Raw genomic sequence first — 17,376 nt, forward strand, 5'->3', positions numbered from 1 at the left:
TTTCCACCATAAATTGTTTTTTTTTTTTTTTTTTTTGACATGTCCTTATAATAAAAATGAGGGAGATTCGAACTAGTGACCTCCGCTTCATTAGGCGTGGTCCCAACTGATTGAGATACCTCTTGGGTTAGGACAATTGTTACGTGTTCATTAGCATACAAAAAACACTTTTTGTTTTTTTAATTGAATTTATTTCAACTCTGTTAATATTATAAAAAATATATATATGAGGTGTTGGAAGAATAGATGACAGTTTTATAGGCTAAATTATAGGAAATTAGTTTGGAAGAAAATTCTATAATTTATGTAAAATTGTTTATTAATTTTTTTGAATCAGAGGGGGGTGTTGGGGTGGGAGAGGGGTCACCTTCCTTATTGCTTCAACATTCCAACTCTATGCAACCCCACACCTATACATATATTATCTGTTAAAACTCACAAATTTTGAGAAACCCCATTTTTGCCCCCACCCTTCTGTCATATATAAGTTCATAGACATATCAACCTCCCCATACCTCTCTTCTATCTTTCTGTGCATTAACACCCTGAGAACTTTGGGAGTCAAAACTTCTGGGCACAACATTTAAGGTATGTCTCTTTTATATGGTTTATGTACGTCTTTTGTTGGGTTTCTTTTGAAAGCATTGATGATACAAGTACATTGACTTCTATTTCCCAGGTTGACTTATTTATGTTTTTTTTTTTTTGTTTTTTTCATGTCAAGTGTTGTTTGTGTTCTCTTCTTTTGGCTATTGGAGTTTGATGCCTGTGTTATTCTTTGGTGCTTGGTTCTTGGTTCTTTTGATCATTGAGTTATAAGTACTTCTGTGGTTTGCAGAGACCCCATTAAAGCCAATATTGAATGGCTTTAATCTGCATATGTGTAGTTTGTTGTTTCTATCTGATAACTGTTTTTGTGTTGTGTTTTATTTCATTAGTATATACTTAGTGCAATGCCTGGATTAGCTATGGAGGCATTATATGGGGATGGTGTAGTAGACGAATCCAATGGAGGTTACACACCATATAAGGAAAGCTTTACCCAGCAAGGCTCTCCAAGAAGTCCATTGAGTCCACAAAGCCCTCAAAGTGACTCCATTGATCTGGCTATTGATGGTGTGATTGACACCTCTATCGATCAGCTGTATCACAATGTATACGAGATGCAGAGCTCTGATCAGTCACCCTCGAGGGCTAGCTTTGTGTCATATGGTTGGGAATCGAGGATTGATTCAGAATTGCGTCATCTTGTTGGATATAATGAGGAATTTGAGGTGACAAAGGAAGTGGTGATAGAAAATAAGGAGAAGGGTAATGGAGGTGACTTGACTCCCGGGTCTATTGGTAAAAAGTCAGCAAAGAACCAGCTTTCTCGCTTGCACTTGGACTCTGGAGCATCAGCAAAATCAAGTCCTAAGAGTAAATCTTCTCATGAGAAGCCTCCAATTGATAAGAGGTATGAGAAGAATTCAAGAAAAGGGAATGCAGTTTTTGCCATGAAAAGGCAGAGAAATTTGGCTTTACTGGGAGCTAAGTTTCAGAATGGAGTTGATAATCCTCTTGTGGCAGCACTAGATAATCCAGACCTTGGCCCCTTCTTGCTTAAACAAGCTAGGGATATGATTTCTTCTGGTGAAAATCCTCAGAGGGCTCTTGAACTGGCTCTTCGGGCAATGAAGTCATTAGAGATATGTGCACAAGAGAAGCCCAGTTTGGACCTGGTCATGTGTTTGCATGTTTTGGCAGCAATATACTGCAGCTTAGGCCAATACAATGAGGCAATTCCAGTTCTTGAGCGCTCAATTGACATTCCAGTGATAGAAGATGGCCAAGATCATGCCCTAGCTAAGTTTGCTGGGTGCATGCAATTAGGTGATACCTATGCAATGCTAGGGCAGATTGAGAATTGTATTCTGTTTTACACAGCAGGCATGGAAATCCAAAAGCAAGTATTGGGAGAAACAGACCCTCGACTTGGCGAGACATGTCGGTATGTAGCTGAGGCCAATGTTCAAGCATTGCAGTTTGATGAGGCTGAGAAGCTTTGTCAGATGGGTCTTGACATCCACAAGGAGAATGGTTCTCCTGCTTCTCTTGAAGAAGCAGCAGATAGGAGGCTCATGGGACTTATCTGTGATGCAAAGGGTGACTATGAAGCTGCTCTTGAGCACTATGTTTTAGCAAGCATGGCCATGGCAGCCAATGGCCATGAAATAGAAGTGGCTTCGATCGATTGCAGCATCGGCGACGCTTATCTATCCTTGGCTCGGTATGATGAGGCAGTCTTTTCTTATCAGAAAGCACTGACAGTCTTTAAGTCAGCTAAGGGAGAGAATCACCCTACTGTTGCTTCAGTTTTTGTTCGTTTAGCTGACTTGTACCACAAGATAGGAAAGTTCAAGGAGTCCAAATCTTATTGTGAAAATGCTCTTCGAATCTATCAAAAGCCTAATCCTGGGATCCCTTCAGAAGAGATTGCCAGTGGTCTTATTGATGTTTCTGCTATCTATCAATCTATGAATGAACTGGAGCAGGCACTCAAGCTACTTAAGAAGGCTTTGAAAATATATGGTAATGCCCCAGGTCAACAAAGCACAATTGCTGGAATTGAGGCCCAGATGGGTGTCATGTATTATATGATTGGGAACTACTCTGACTCTTACAACACCTTGGAAAGTGCCATTTCAAAGTTCCGGGCCAGTGGAGAGAAGAAATCTGCGCTGTTTGGGATTGCTCTTAACCAAATGGGACTTGCCTGTGTGCAGCGTTACTCAATAAATGAGGCTGCAGATCTTTTTGAAGAAGCAAAGAGTATTTTGGAAAAGGAATATGGGCCATATCACACTGATACATTGGGGGTCATTAGCAATCTTGCTGGCACTTATGATGCAATGGGCAGGTACCAGTCTTTAGCTATATTTTAGCAAACTGATTTATCTGTGTTTTTATTGTTTTCCACAGTAGCTGTGATCTTCTCCCTCTGCTCCCCTTTACCTATTGTTTGTGATATCTGTGTGCTTTCCAACTTATGATTTCACAGGCTTGATGATGCCATTGGAATTTTGGAATATCTGGTTGGCATGAGAGAAGAGAAGCTTGGAACAGCAAATCCTGATGTGGATGATGAGCGGCGGAGGCTAGCGGAGTTGTTGAAAGATGCCGGCAGGGTCCGGAGCAGGAAAACCAGATCACTAGTTACACTCCTTGACACCAACCCTGAGATCATAGCAGATGATGATTGTATTAGGGTATTGTAATGATGGTGGTGTATATATGCTTGTTTATAAGTTAAATATCTTTCAGAAGAGACTTAGGTGGTCGGTTTGTTAGATTGTTCTTGGCAAATTTGGGAAACTAAATAAACAATAATAACAGCAAGGAGGAGATCATCTTGGTCCAAATTGTTTGATATAGTACTAGGTATCAACAGAAGTTCATTTATACTTTTGTTGTATATTGATTGATGAATTAATATGTCACATTCTTCTTTGTATCTCTCGATGTCAATAAATTGGTGAGACATCATTTTGTCAATGTCAATATAGAATTGATGAAACTTTCATTTTCCATTATTGGTGCACCAACTGCCTATGGAAAACCTCTAATTGCTTCATACAATTGATAGAGCGAGATACTAACCTTTTAATATATTTTTTTGATAATTGCTGGCGATGTGTAAGTTTCTGATGTTCATAGAAAATGATATGACTTTTTCCCTAAGCAATTTGTTCCAAATGACATTATATCTCAGTTAGCCATAGAAGAAAATCTGCAGAGAGCCAATTTCTGTCACTCTCTTTCTAATGGGGGTTGTTGTTAAGAATTGGTACCCAGGCTCATACGTTATTCTGTTAATGAGTGCTTGATTTAGACCAAAGTTGGGCACTTCGGATCTATTTTCAAACAAAGTTTTTCTCCAAATTACATCGGAGGAAATTCCTCCAATATAGTATATTAAATTCCTTCTTAGAGTACGAGTCACATGCATTTGCTCTAAAGACATATGTCAATTTAATAAAATGGGTTAAAGAAAAATTTTTCAACCCAATTTGTAGGAAAACTTTGTCATAAATTTTTCATCTGCCCATGTGAGTGCAGTGTTGAGCTGTACACACAAAAAAAAAAAATTTATTTGGCATCCAATTATTAAGACGGTTCAGGTGGAAAGCATGGAATTCCAAAACTCCTAGATAAAGAACGACATTGATGCAGCGTGGTGTAATAGGTCACAGAATTAAGAGACAAATCTCAACTTTTTCTAAAGCCAATAACAAAATAAAGGATTTGAGGTAAAATTGGAGAAAACTCAACATTATGAGTGTTTCTTATTGGTATATAACAGGGCTTGGTGGCGGCACTCCATCCATTGCCAAGGGTGGTTCCAAACCTTTAAACAATTGGTGGTTGTAGTTGGGCTGCAATTGTCTTGAGGTGAAAGAAGAGCATCCTTGCCCTTCCCTTTCTTTAAAAGTTCTTCTGATGGAAATTGTTCCCAAGAATGAAGCTTCTTTAACTTGACTCTAACGGTAGAAGAGATGTTTTCAAAGTCAAATGAGGCAGAGGAAGGTGTTACGATGAAATAAAATACAATGAAGAAATTGTCACATCTGATTTCCTTCTTAAATTTGGAGCTAAGTAAAGGATGAGAGAGAGAGAGAGAGAGAGAGAGGCACCTTATATATATATATATGACTGTGACAGTTCTAACCAGCCCTTAAATTTTTTTTTTTACAATGATTGATCCAAGGATTGTTAGGAACTTAGCACTATGAGATAATTGTGGAATAAAAATATAGTTTATAGCATTACTCTTGTTAAATAGACCAAAACTTTACAGTAGTTTCATATTTAATAAAAAGTAGGTTGAAAAAAACCACAATTTAATATATATAATGGTTTTAGAGTGGCTAAATCTGTTAAATAGGCTATTATTCATTAGAATCAGAAACTTACACATTGGCCCATAATGGAAGAAGAGCACATGAAGGATGACATTATCATTTAAATCTATAGGCTATGGTTTATAGGGTTTTTCCCATAATTGGTACTAAATCTATAGGCCATTATTCATTAGAATCAAACATTGGCCCATAATGGAAGAAGAGCACAAGAAGGATGACATTATCATTTTGATACAATTCTAAGAATAAATTTTTATTGGCAGGAAGGCTCCTTTCTTTAACACATGAGCTGATTGTGTAGTTGTCGTGAACTCCAGGTACTCTTGACTGATGAACAAGGGAAAATAATTGTTGGGAGCCTCTTACTTTCCTCCAAATTAGGAAAATCAACCGTGTAGTGAAGCCCACGGCTTTCATGCCTGGAAAGGGCACTGCTGATCACCAGCTCCGCACAACAAAAGAGGTTCCTCATTTCACAAGCCTCAAGCCCCACCATTGTTGGCTCCCACCCTTGCTGAAATAAGTACTCCTCCCATTTAGCCTCCAACTCACCAATCTTTTGCTCTGCAAATTCCAGCCTTGTCGTCGACCGAACAATTCCCACATAATCCCACATGATTGATTGCAATTCTTTCCTTATTGTTCTTGTCATTGTTAAAATTTTGTCCATAGCATCACTCCCAAGTGAAGAAGTAACAACTGGTTTACCCCACAAATTTGAAGTACTAGGATCATGTTTAGAGCTCTTCATGTGATCAATTGAGGGCTGGACAGCTCTTCTTGCAAAAACTAAAGCTTCAACTATTGAGTTACTAGCAAGTCGGTTTGCTCCATGCAAACCTGTGCATGCAACCTCTCCAGCCACGTACAAGCCCTGAATATTTGTCTCCCCATGAAGCCTGGCGTGCACACCACCACACATGTAATGAGCAGCGGGAACCACTGGAATCGGCTGCCGGGTAATGTCCAGACCATACTTTAGGCACTCAGCAGCAATGTTGGGGAAGTGGGAGAGAATTTTTTCCCTAGCCCTGTGACTAATATCAAGGAGCACATATTTCTCATTACGCTTTTTAAGCTGGTCATCTATACTTCTTGCCACCACATCCCTGGGAGCAAGCTCAGCTCTCTCATCATACAAGGGCATGAACCGTTCCATGCCTAGATTGTACAGGATGCCTCCAGCGCCCCTAACAGCTTCAGAAATAAGAAATGCGTTCTCTCGAGACTTGGTTGGTTTGATGGGAAGGCTTTCGTCAGCTAATGCAGTTGGGTGGAACTGCACAAATCTGAGCAATGATGCTATTATTACCTTATTTGTAGTGTATTCACCTATCCTATTTTTCCTATAAGTAGGGATGATTTGTTTTGTAAAATTAATCAGTTGAATAAGAGTATAGGCTTAGGGCTTTATTATATGGATGTAAGTCATAGACCGAACCAAGTAAAATACATTTGTCTATTTTATTATTTCAGCTATTCTCTTTATCTTTACATTTGATTATGATTTCTTTTAGCATTCAAATGCTACGAAAAACAAGGCATTATGATTTCAGTTTGGGAAATTTAAAATCCTTTCAGAATTCGTGCATGATTATGAATTATCAATAATAACACAGCACTTTGAATATGATTTTGTATGACAATCAAGATAAAGACTATCAATAGTTGATAAATATTTACTCACTCCATATTTGAAATAACAGCTTGAGCACGATAGGCCATGGCCATTCCATCTCCTGTGGCTATCTGTAAGAATATCAAGCATGAAGCAGACCAAAGATCATTATACTCATTATCAAACAGGTTTATTCTTTTAGATGATGTTTTACTATCCAATTAGAGTGAGATTTCACCATTTATAGGAAGAAATATAATATCTGAATAAATATAAGTGTGATAAATGTTAGATAACTCCTTGGTAGGTGTCAGACTTTTCTACACATAAAGATATTTGTAGTCTTTTGCAGGGGCTATATATATAGGAGGCTCTTAAGGAGCAGTCTAGGTTGATAGTGGATGGTAGAAGTGTGAAAACATTTACCAGAGGATTTGTAGTTGTTGGATAGATATGTCCAGCCCCACCTGATGCAAGTAAAGTCACCTTTGAAATAAACCTTATCGCCTGAAAATTCAAAAAAGTAAAGGTTATGGAATGAAGATAGTGAGATTTTTGGGCATAATAAATGGTAAATTTTGTTGTTACCTCTAATGTTTCAGTATTAAATGTGTCAACACCCAGACATATTGTGTCAGAACAATCCTGTAATGTCGGTAAGGAATTCACTTCAGTGAATGCTCATAATGTGTCTTAATCCCACATCTAAGATATGCTTAAAAATCATTCCACAAACAGAAAAGAAAAGAACAAAATCATTCCACAAAAGGGTTGCATATATGAGCATGTAAAATAAAAAGAAACAAACAATCATTTTTCAAATAAGTTACTTGAATAAATGACCTGGTAAGTTAGCAAATCTATCGCAAAATGGTGATCAAACACAGAAATATTTGGATCATTGACAACTGCCTTCAGTAGAACCCGCACAATCTCCCTTCCAGTCATATCAGCTACATGAGCAATTCTGTGATGAGAGTGCCCCCCCTCCCTTGTTAGATGCAAGTTTCCATCTTCCCCATGATCAAATGAGGCACCCATAGCCATCAATTCTCTGATTCTGTCAGGTCCTTCTGTACAGACAACCTGTTTAAAAATAACAAAACTTGAGAAATAGCTCAACAATTATGCAACTGGCATTACTAATTAACACTCAAATAAGACAAGACAGCAGAGTAAACACAACCAATGAACGAGCACAAAAAATTCGCATTTTCTCTTCTTTTTTCTTTCACAACAAAAGTGCTTACTAATTGAAACTTATTCAGAGGAACAATATGTCATTCTCAGTTCATATAAACCAAGGGCATTAACTATAGCTCTAAGGCGGTTGAGAAAAATGAGACAATGCAAATCAATTTGATTGTTGCCATTCATTTTAATCCATGGATAAATTGTGGAGAGTAAGAGACTCAAACAAACATTTGTTAGCTATAAACAAAAGTCCATATTGTATGGCAATCGACATCATAATGTAATAAATTTCATACCAGAGAGCAGAGTTCATAAATGAATGATATAGACAAATTTTTAGATTTGAGACTAACCCTGACAGTCTCCTCATCACATAGATAAGCCCCAGCTACAATGGTGTCATGCATGTGACTCTCCACAGAATCTGAAGGGCTCAACACAGAACCAACACCACCCTGAGCATAGTTTGTGTTGCTCTCATGAGGCTCAGCCTTGGTAATCACAGCGACAGAACCATGCTTTGCAACATCAAGAGCATAACGAAGGCCTGCAACTCCACTGCCAATGACAGCAAAATCAAAATACTGAGACATTAGGGATCATTAGCAATCTTGCCGCCACTTATGATGCAATGGGCAGGTACCAGTCTTTAGCTATATTTTAGCAAACTGATTTATCTGTGTTTTTGTTGTTTTCCACAGTAGCTGTGATCTTCTCCCTCTGCTTCCCTTTGCCTATAGTTTGTGATATCTGTGTGCTTTCCAACTTATGATTTCACAGGCTTGATGATGCCATTGGAATTTTGGAATATCTGGTTGGCATGAGAGAAGAGAAGCTTGGAACAGAAACTCCTGATGTGGATGATGAGTGGCGGAGGTTAGCGGAGTTGTTGAAAGAAGCCGCAGGGTCCAGAACAGGAAAACCAGATCACTAGTTACACTCCTTGACACCAACCCTGAGATCATAACAGAAGTTCATTTATACTTTTGTTGTATATTGATTGATGAATTAATATGTCACATTCTTCTTTGTATGTCTCGATGTCAATAAATTGGTGAGAGCATTCTGTCAATGCCAATATAGAATTGATGAAACTTTTATTTTCTATTATTGGCGCACCAACTGCCTATGGAAAACTTCTAGTTGCTTCTTACCATAGATAGAGCAAGATACTAACCTTTAATATATTTGTTTGTTCCAAACGACATTAGATTTCAGTTAGCCATAAAAGAAAATCTGCAGAGAGCCAATCTCTGTGAATGGGGGTTGCCAACTGAGCATTAAGAATTGACACTTTGGCTGATACGTTATTCTACTAATGAGTGCTTGATTTGGACCAAAGTTGGGCACTTTGGATCCATTTTCAAACAAAATTTTCCTCCAAATTACAGAGGAAATATCTCTAATATAGTATTTTAAACTGATATTTATCCTTAAAGCACGAGTCACATGCATTATTAATAATATATGTGAGAATTACGTGCTCTAAGGACACATGTCAATTTTTCATCTGGAGAGTGCAGTGTTGAGCTATACACACAAAATTCTTTTGTTTGGCATCCAATTATTAAGATGGTTCAGGGGGAAAGCAAGGAATTCCAAAACTCATAGATAAAGAAGAACAGTGGGTTCCAAAATCAACACACAAAAATCTCACAACTTTTTCCAAAACCAATAACAAAATAAAGGATTTGAGGTAAAATAGGAGAAAACTCAACTTTTTGAGTGTTTCTTATTGATACATATCACGGGCTTGGTTGTGGCACTCCATTGCCAAGGGTGCTTCCATACCTTTAAAGACTTTGTGGTTGTAGTTGGGCTGCAATTGTCTTGAGGTGAAAGATGATCTGTAAACATTCCAGACACTCAAGACGAGCATCCTTGCCCTTCCCTTTCTTTAAAAGTTTTTTTTCTGATGGAAAATTTTCCCAAGAATGAAGCTTCTTTATCTTGACTCTTAAAGGTAGAAGAGATGCTTTCAAAGTCAACCGAGGCAGAGGAAGGTGATAGGACGAAATAAAATACAATGACGAAATTGTCACATCTGATTTCCTTGTTAAATTTGGAGCTAAGTAAGGGATGAGAGAGAGAGAGAGAGAGGCACCCAGTCGTCATCATAGGGTAACCAAAATTTATAAAATGGCTTTAGGATGGCTAACCTAAATCTATAACAACTAGCATTTTATGACTGTTTTTTGTTGTTTAATGTTAAATAGGCCAAAACTTTCCAACAATTTCATACTTGGATGCATATAGATTCAATACTTGTACAAAAAATTCACCAACAATGGTTAATAAAAAGTAGGGTTGAAAAAAACCACAATTTAATATAAAATACGGTTTTAGAGTGGCTAAATCTGTTAAACTTACAATTAAATTATAAAAAAATAAAAATAAAATAAAAAAAAACCTGCCAGATAGGCTATTATTCATTAGAATCAAACACATTGGCCACAATGGAAGAAGAGGGGACAAGAAGGATGATATTATCATTTTGATACAATTCAAAGAACAAATTTTTATTGAAAAAAATGAATCAGTAACAATAAATAACAAATGCTGTAAGATACACTTCCACCCTAACCTCAATGATGACTTACAAATATAATGGTAAAGACTTTATAAATACAAATGTTGGCAGCAAGGCTCCACTCTTTAAGACATGAGCTGCTTGTGTAGTTGTCGTGAACTCCAGGTACTCTTGACTGATGAACAAGGGAAAATAATTGTTGGGAGCCTCTTACTTTCCTCCAGATGAGGAAAATCAACCGTGTAGTGAAGCCCACGGCTTTCATGCCTGGCAAGGGCACTGCTGATCACCAGCTCTGCACAACAAAAGAGGTTCCTCATTTCACAAGCCTCAAGCCCCACCATTGTTGGCTCCCACCCTTGCTGAAATAAGTACTCCTCCCATTTAGCCTCCAACTCACCAATCTTTCGCTCTGCAAATTCCAGCCTTGTCGTTGACCGAACAATTCCCACATAATCCCACATGATTGATTGCAATTCTTTCCTTGTTTTTCTTGTCATTGTTAAAATTTTGTCCATAGCATCACTCCCAAGTGAAGAAGGAACAACTGGTCTACCCCACAAATTTGAAGTACTTAGATCATGTTTAGAACTCTTCATGTGATCAATTGAGGGCTGGACAGCTCTTCTTGCAAAAACTAGTGCTTCAAGTAATGAGTTACTAGCAAGTCGATTTGCTCCATGCAAACCTGTACATGCAACCTCTCCTGCCACATACAAGCCTTGAACATTTGTCTCCCCTTGAAGCCCAGCGCGCACACCCCCACACATGTAATGAGCAGCGGGAACCACTGGAATCGGCTGACGGGTAATGTCCAGATCATACTGTAGGCACTCAGCAGCAATGTTGGGGAAGTGGGAGAGAATTTTTTCCCTGGCCCTGTGACTAATATCAAGGAGCACATACTTTTCATTGCGCTTTTTAAGCTGGTCATCTATACTTCTTGCCACCACATCCCTGGGAGCAAGCTCTGCTCTCTCGTCATACAAGGGCATGAACCTTTCCATGCCCAAATTGTACAGTATGCCTCCGTCGCCCCTAACAGCTTCAGTAATAAGAAATGCATTCTCTCGAGACTTGGTTGGTTTGATGGGAAGGCCTTTGTCAGCTAAGGCAGTTGGGTGGAACTGCACAAATCTGAGCAATGATGTGGGGAAAAAAACACAGAGCTATTATTTCCATTTACATATACATATATATAAATCTATATAATCTCCAATTTCATGCACCACCAAACGAATGACCTCACGCAGTCAAATGCTACGAAAAACAAGGCATTATGATTTATTCTTGCATGATTATAAATTATCAATAACACAGCACTTTGAATATGTATGACAATTAAGATAGAGAATTTCAATAGTTGATAAATATTTACTCACTCCATATTTGAAATAACAGCTTGAGCCCGATGGGCCATGGCCATTCCATCTCCTGTGGCTACCTGTAAGAATAAATCAAGCATGAAGCAGACAAAAGAGCATTATACTCATTATCAAACAGGTTTAATCTTCAAATAGGTTTAATCTTTTAGATGATGTTTTACTATTCGATTAGAGTAAGATTTCACCAATTATAGGAAGAAATATAATTTCTGAATTAATATTAAATGGAGCACTACATGCAAAAGAAAAGAAAAAATTATACAATGGAGAGAGAGAGAGAGAGAGAGAGAGAGAGGCTCTTGACTTCTGATCTCTTCGAAATCATCACTCTCGTTCTCTCACTATGTGCATCTTAGGTTAGAGCACATCAATAATAATAAAGGAAAACTTTGAACTTGAGGCTCTTATTTATTAAATGCTGCAGCAAGAAATCCATTTCGCATTAGCCCAGGAATGGGAGTGGATGGTCAAAAGTGACAGACTGTAAATTGTTGTAATATTCTGAAATGTAGCATTCAACCCATAAATAGAACCATATCAATAACTTTCTCAGACAGAAAAACTTTCATTGTTATAATGTATAACATTTTTATGAGGGTATTGTCATCTTAAGAAGCAATTAAAAAGTTTGTTAAGTGTGATACATGTCAAACAACTCCTTGGTAAGAGTCAGACTTTTCTTCTACACATAAAGATATTTGTTGTCTTTTGCAGGGGCTATATAGGAGGCTCTTAAGGACCAGTCTGGGTTCCCACTCGCAAACATTTTGATAAGCACTGTAGATAGTGGATGGTAGAAGTGTGAAAACATTTACCAGAGGATTTGTAGTTGTTGGATAGATATGTCCAGCCCCACCTGATGCAAGTAAAGTCACCTTTGCAATAAACCTTATCACCTGAAAATTCAAAAACGTAAAGGTTATGGAATAAAGATAGTGAGATTTTTTGGCATAATATTGCCCTATGGAATTTAAGAGACTTCAAATGGTAAATTTTGTTGTTACCTCTAATGTTTCAGTATTCAATGTGTCAACACCCAGACATATTGTGTCAGAGCAATCCTGTGATGTTGGTAACAAATGCACTTTAGTGAATGCTCATAAAGTAGTCATGCTACTGTGAAGCGCCAAAGTTTACAAAGATAAATCAAATCAACATGGATAAAATCAATGAAGACTATCAGGACATTCAATTTGTATCATATGTTGAAATAGTGTCTTAATCCCCACATCTAAGATATGCTTAAAATTTCTTTCTTAAAATCATTCCACAAATAGAAAAGAAACAAAAGAAACAAAAGAAAAAAAGAAAGAAGTTATTCCACAAAAGGGTAGCATATATGAGCATGTAAAATAAAAAGTCAAACAATCATTTTTCAAATAAGTTACTTGAATAAATTACCTGACAAGTTAGTAAATCTATCGCAAAATGGTGTTCAAACACAGAAATATTTGGATCATTGACAACTGCCTTCAGTAGAGCCCGCTCAATCTCCCTTCCAGTCATATCAGCAGCATGAACAATTCTGTGATGAGAGTGCCCCCCCTCCCTTGCTAGATGCAAGTTTCCATCTTCCCCATGATCAAATGAGGCACCCATAGCAATCAATTCTCTGATTCTGTCAGGTCCTTCTGTACAGACAACCTGCTTAAAATAACCAAACTTGAGAAATAGCTCAACAACTACACAACAGGCACTCAAATAAGACAACAGAATAAACACAACCAATGAACATGCACCGAAAATTCACATTTTTTTATTTTTTTCACAACAAAAGTGCTTACTAACTGAATGTTATTCAATGGAATAATATGTCATTCTCAGTTCATATAAACCAAGGGCATTAATTATAGTTCCATGTACTAGCTCTAAGAGGGTTGAGAAAAAATGAGGGCCTGAGATACTGGACAATGCAAATCCTGTATCAATTTGAATGTTGCCCATTCATTTTAATCCATGGCTAAAATTGTGAAGAGTAAGAGACTCAAACAAACATTTGTTAGCTATAAACAAAAAGACCGTATTATATGGCCCACAACATCATAATGTAATAAATTCATACCAGAGAGCAAAGTTCATAAATGAATGATATAGACAAATATTTAGATTTGAAACTAACCCTGACAGTCTCCTCATCACATAGATAAGCCCCTGCTACAATGGTGTCGTGCATGTGACTCTCCACAGAATCTGAAGGGCACAACACAGCACTAACACCACCCTGAGCATAGTTTGTGTTGCTCTCATGAGGCTCAGCCTTGGTAATCACAGCGACAGATCCATGCTTTGCAACTTCAAGAGCATAACGAAGGCCTGCAACTCCACTGCCAATGATAGCAAAATCAAAATACTTTGTGGAACCATCTCTCAAGCACGATGAAGTGACAGTTCTAAGGGGCTTCCAATGCTCACTAAATGGAGATTGGGAAAAATTACATCTCTGGATCTGCAAGAACTTAGATACTCCACGTGACCTGGAAGATTAAGAGGGGGGAAGGGGGAGTTCTACAAAGTTAGAATAGTGGTATGAGCCAAATTTTTTGAGAATTTCCACTTCATTGACATAATGAACAGTCAAGGGAACCGTCTCAATGCTAACATAAAAACAGTGACATGTGGACAACCAGTGCTCTCTGGTAGAACGGAAGTGTAAATCAACGACATTAGAATGTATGGAGACATCCAACTCATTCTCAAAAATAATCCTTCTATGGCACAAGGAAATTGTCCCCGGAAAACTTAATTGGGCACTACTTCTAGAATAATTAAAGAAGTTGTATAAAAAAATTGATGTCTAAAAACGTACCATGAAAGCTCTTTCTGTATGCATTTCTTGAATGTTACACCAGAAACCCAAGAAGTTGTTCTACAACCTTGTCCCTTGCCTAGTGTTGCACTATAATGCAAGCTGCCGGTTCCAGCAGGTATACAAGTTGTCATTTGCAATACCTCTGCCAGATAACAAGAGTAAGAGCTCAAAGTTAGATCACTACTTCTCTTTTCAAAAATAGACTCCACTTCTAAAATTTCGTGCATCTTTTGCAATTCAATGCATTGTGATCCACAGACAACCTTGGTAACTAAGGAAAAGAAACGGACCAAACAAGAAGAAGTAAATAAACAAATAGCAGCAGCGACATAAACAGAAAAACAATGATATCAACAAGGATCACGCTACCGTTTGAATGCATTCACTCTCCCTTCCATTTATCTTATGTACTTCCTTTAAGCACAATCAGAACAGCCCAATATCGATACTAATATATATGTCAATATGTTATGATCACAATTCACAACCTACCCAGAGCATCGCATTTAACAAACCAAAATTCATTATCTACGAATTAAATAAAAAATAGAGAGGAAAAAAAAAAAAAAAAGTGATACTGACGTTGGCTAAACTAATACAAACAGAAACAACCAAAAATCATGAGCAAACAACAACCCATCATCCTCAGACCAAAACCATAACTACCCACCATCCAAAAAGAGCAGTTACAACAGAAAAGCCAACATGAACCTCTTAAATGAATGATGACAAACGGAACATCGGCACGCTGAGCACACAAATCCCAGATTCAAGAGCCCGTCGAAGCATTGAATCAAACAGCTAAACCTCAACTCAAAACCACCCAAACAAAACAAAACAAGACACCCTCAATACTTACAGAGTCTGCTTTCTTCTATAACAACTTTATGAACTCTGGCTATGGGCTAATATTAGCAAACAAACGTATCTGAGTCTGGGTCTCCTTGCTCCTTTTCAAAAGATGAACCTACAGGCTACAGCCAATAAACAAGAAAAGGGACAAAGATAGATTCCCAGAATCTTCGCTTTTATCGTTGATTCATTCTCAAAAAATAGAATGTAATAAAAAATGGGAACTCGAGAAATTTTTATGAGAGGTGAATATAGGGAGGCCGACGTTTACGAGGCGCCACACCCAAGATTTGCTACAGACACATCCTAAAACTTCGCGCCATCCTCTTTCTCTTTTTGCAGCCGCACCCTCTCTCTCTCTTCTTTCTTGTCTTTGTTATTAACGTTTCCTACTTTTTTTTAATCTTTGACTTTGATTAATCAAGCTGATGTGGAATTTTTAGTTTTGACAAACAAAACAAAACCTTGATACCAAAATGGAGAGGAGCGTGTTCTAAGATTTATATCAGGATTTATTATTCTTATAATATGATCAATAATTAAAATAATAAATATTGATAAGATAATATCTCAATCATTTAATTTAAAAACAATGATTAAGATTAAAAAAATTTATTTGACAATCATAATCCTTCTTATTCATGTTCATTATGAGTTAATATATTTGGTAGGGGAATGCTAGGTGTTCTCGTGATGTTTTTCTTGTGTTTTCCAAGAACTATGTTGATATTATTTTATTTTAGATAAGTTATTTTTAAATAAATAATTTATGGTTTACAATATCAACATACATTCTAGAGATTCTATATTTCTATATGCCTCTATCTTTCATCCATTTATATAAATAAGACCTACAAATTCAATGATAAATTTGTAAAAAAATATATAAAAAAGAAAAGGAAATGCAATAGAGATATACATCTCAATTGAATGTAATAAAGACATACAACTTGGTAAATATAATGAATTGAAAAATAAAAACTTTTAGAGAGGACAAAATTAAGATGAACATTTGAATTATTAAAACTTTAAAACAACGACTAATTATTTTTTGTAAAAATAACGCTGACTAATTGTTATAGGAACTGCGCCTACTAATATGGTTGGCTATCTAAAATGGATTGAAATTTCCTCCGATTACTTAAAATTAGAGATTCTAGGTCAACCGGCCAAAAAAGTATATTCATGGTGGTTTATGAGCCACGGGACTGTAATCTTCAAAAAGTGATCATAGCCACTCAAATCGTCCAAAAAGTATTGGAAAACCAGACTCGTGTCGTGGGCTTCTTTCTTAGCTTTCTATGACTATTTAGTCTATTTTGTAGTTGTTATTTGGTTGGTCAAAAAAGACAGGAAGAATATAAAGCAGGGAAATTACCTAGAAAGTCGCTTAATTAATAATTTTTCTCTACTAATTAATAAGGATGTGATTTTATTTTTTATTTTTTTAAAAAATTGATAATTAAATGTATGAATTTTGGCTTCGTGACAAATAAAAAAATCTTTTAGCTCATATTTTCAATCATCGTGTTCACGTCAAATCAATAAAAAAAATGTATTATATGTATCCAAATTTTATTCAAAATAAATTGAAATAAAATTTTCTAATTCAATTAATAAAACTGTACGTGATTTTTTAACATATAAAAAACTATATATTTTTTAATAAATTTATTAAAAAATTCATAATTCTTACATGCTAATTAAAAAATTATATGTTTTCACATGCATTATAGTGTTATACATTAAGTAAAATATTTTATCGAAAGAAAGTTACTTCCGTCTAGATATATATGGGCCGTGATACGAAGAATGCCGGCATGCATGACTGTTCATGCACGCCAGGCTTCTTTTTTTTTTTTTTTTTTTGAACATATAAAAAAGTATATATTTTTTAATAAATCTATTAAAAAATACATAATTCTTACCCACTAATTAAAAAATTATATGTTTTCACATGCATTATAGTGTTATATATTAAGTAAAATATTTTATAGAAAGAAAGTTACATCCGTCTATATATATATGGGCCGTGATACGAAGAATGCCGGCATGCATGACTGTTCATGCACGCCATGCTTTTTTTT

At 36.6% G+C, this 17,376-nt stretch overlaps 3 protein-coding genes across 7 annotated transcripts; 1 reads left to right on the forward strand and 2 right to left on the reverse strand.

Moving 5' to 3' along the window:
- Window positions 1-514: 514 nt before the first annotated feature.
- On the forward strand, window positions 515-3,493 carry KLCR2 (Tetratricopeptide repeat (TPR)-like superfamily protein). The gene is made up of 3 exons (XM_059595577.2): window positions 515-588; window positions 939-2,899; window positions 3,041-3,493. Exons 2-3 carry the CDS (start codon window positions 954-956, stop codon window positions 3,255-3,257), a joined length of 2,163 nt encoding a protein of 720 aa, XP_059451560.2. The 5' UTR covers window positions 515-588; window positions 939-953; the 3' UTR covers window positions 3,258-3,493.
- A 1,425-nt stretch (window positions 3,494-4,918) lies between these two features.
- Window positions 4,919-9,710, reverse strand: LOC132180814 (L-aspartate oxidase 2-a, chloroplastic). Of its 4 annotated transcripts, none has more exons than XM_059593777.2 (6): window positions 9,432-9,710; window positions 8,067-8,668; window positions 7,363-7,605; window positions 6,946-7,164; window positions 6,589-6,650; window positions 4,919-6,190 (listed from the first exon to the last, which is right to left on the reverse strand). In XM_059593777.2, exons 2-6 carry the CDS (start codon window positions 8,304-8,306, stop codon window positions 5,179-5,181), a joined length of 1,776 nt encoding a protein of 591 aa, XP_059449760.2. In that variant the 5' UTR covers window positions 8,307-8,668; window positions 9,432-9,710; the 3' UTR covers window positions 4,919-5,178. The 4 variants fall into 4 exon arrangements, with proteins under 4 accessions (XP_059449760.2, XP_088372704.1, XP_088372705.1 ...); XM_088516578.1 differs by having other exon boundaries at window positions 6,946-7,026; window positions 7,108-7,164; window positions 8,067-9,710; XM_088516579.1 differs by having other exon boundaries at window positions 6,946-7,026; window positions 8,067-9,710.
- Window positions 9,711-10,173: 463 nt separating this feature from the next.
- On the reverse strand, window positions 10,174-15,611 carry AO (L-aspartate oxidase). 2 transcript variants are annotated; one of them, XM_059593780.2, is made up of 8 exons: window positions 15,297-15,611; window positions 14,435-14,579; window positions 13,748-14,102; window positions 13,030-13,272; window positions 12,633-12,689; window positions 12,444-12,524; window positions 11,626-11,687; window positions 10,174-11,380 (listed from the first exon to the last, which is right to left on the reverse strand). In XM_059593780.2, the coding sequence occupies exons 2-8, from the start codon at window positions 14,566-14,568 to the stop codon at window positions 10,369-10,371; spliced, it is 1,944 nt and encodes a 647-aa protein (XP_059449763.2). In that variant the 5' UTR covers window positions 14,569-14,579; window positions 15,297-15,611; the 3' UTR covers window positions 10,174-10,368. The 2 variants fall into 2 exon arrangements, with proteins under 2 accessions (XP_059449763.2, XP_088372706.1); XM_088516580.1 differs by lacking the exons at window positions 14,435-14,579; window positions 15,297-15,611 and having other exon boundaries at window positions 10,176-11,380; window positions 13,748-13,952; window positions 14,065-14,098.
- Window positions 15,612-17,376: the final 1,765 nt, after the last annotated feature.

The sequence above is a fragment of the Corylus avellana genome, chromosome 5, assembly GCF_965113065.1.
Source record: "Corylus avellana chromosome 5, dhCorAvel1.hap1.2, whole genome shotgun sequence".
Lineage (NCBI taxonomy): Eukaryota > Viridiplantae > Streptophyta > Magnoliopsida > Fagales > Betulaceae > Corylus > Corylus avellana.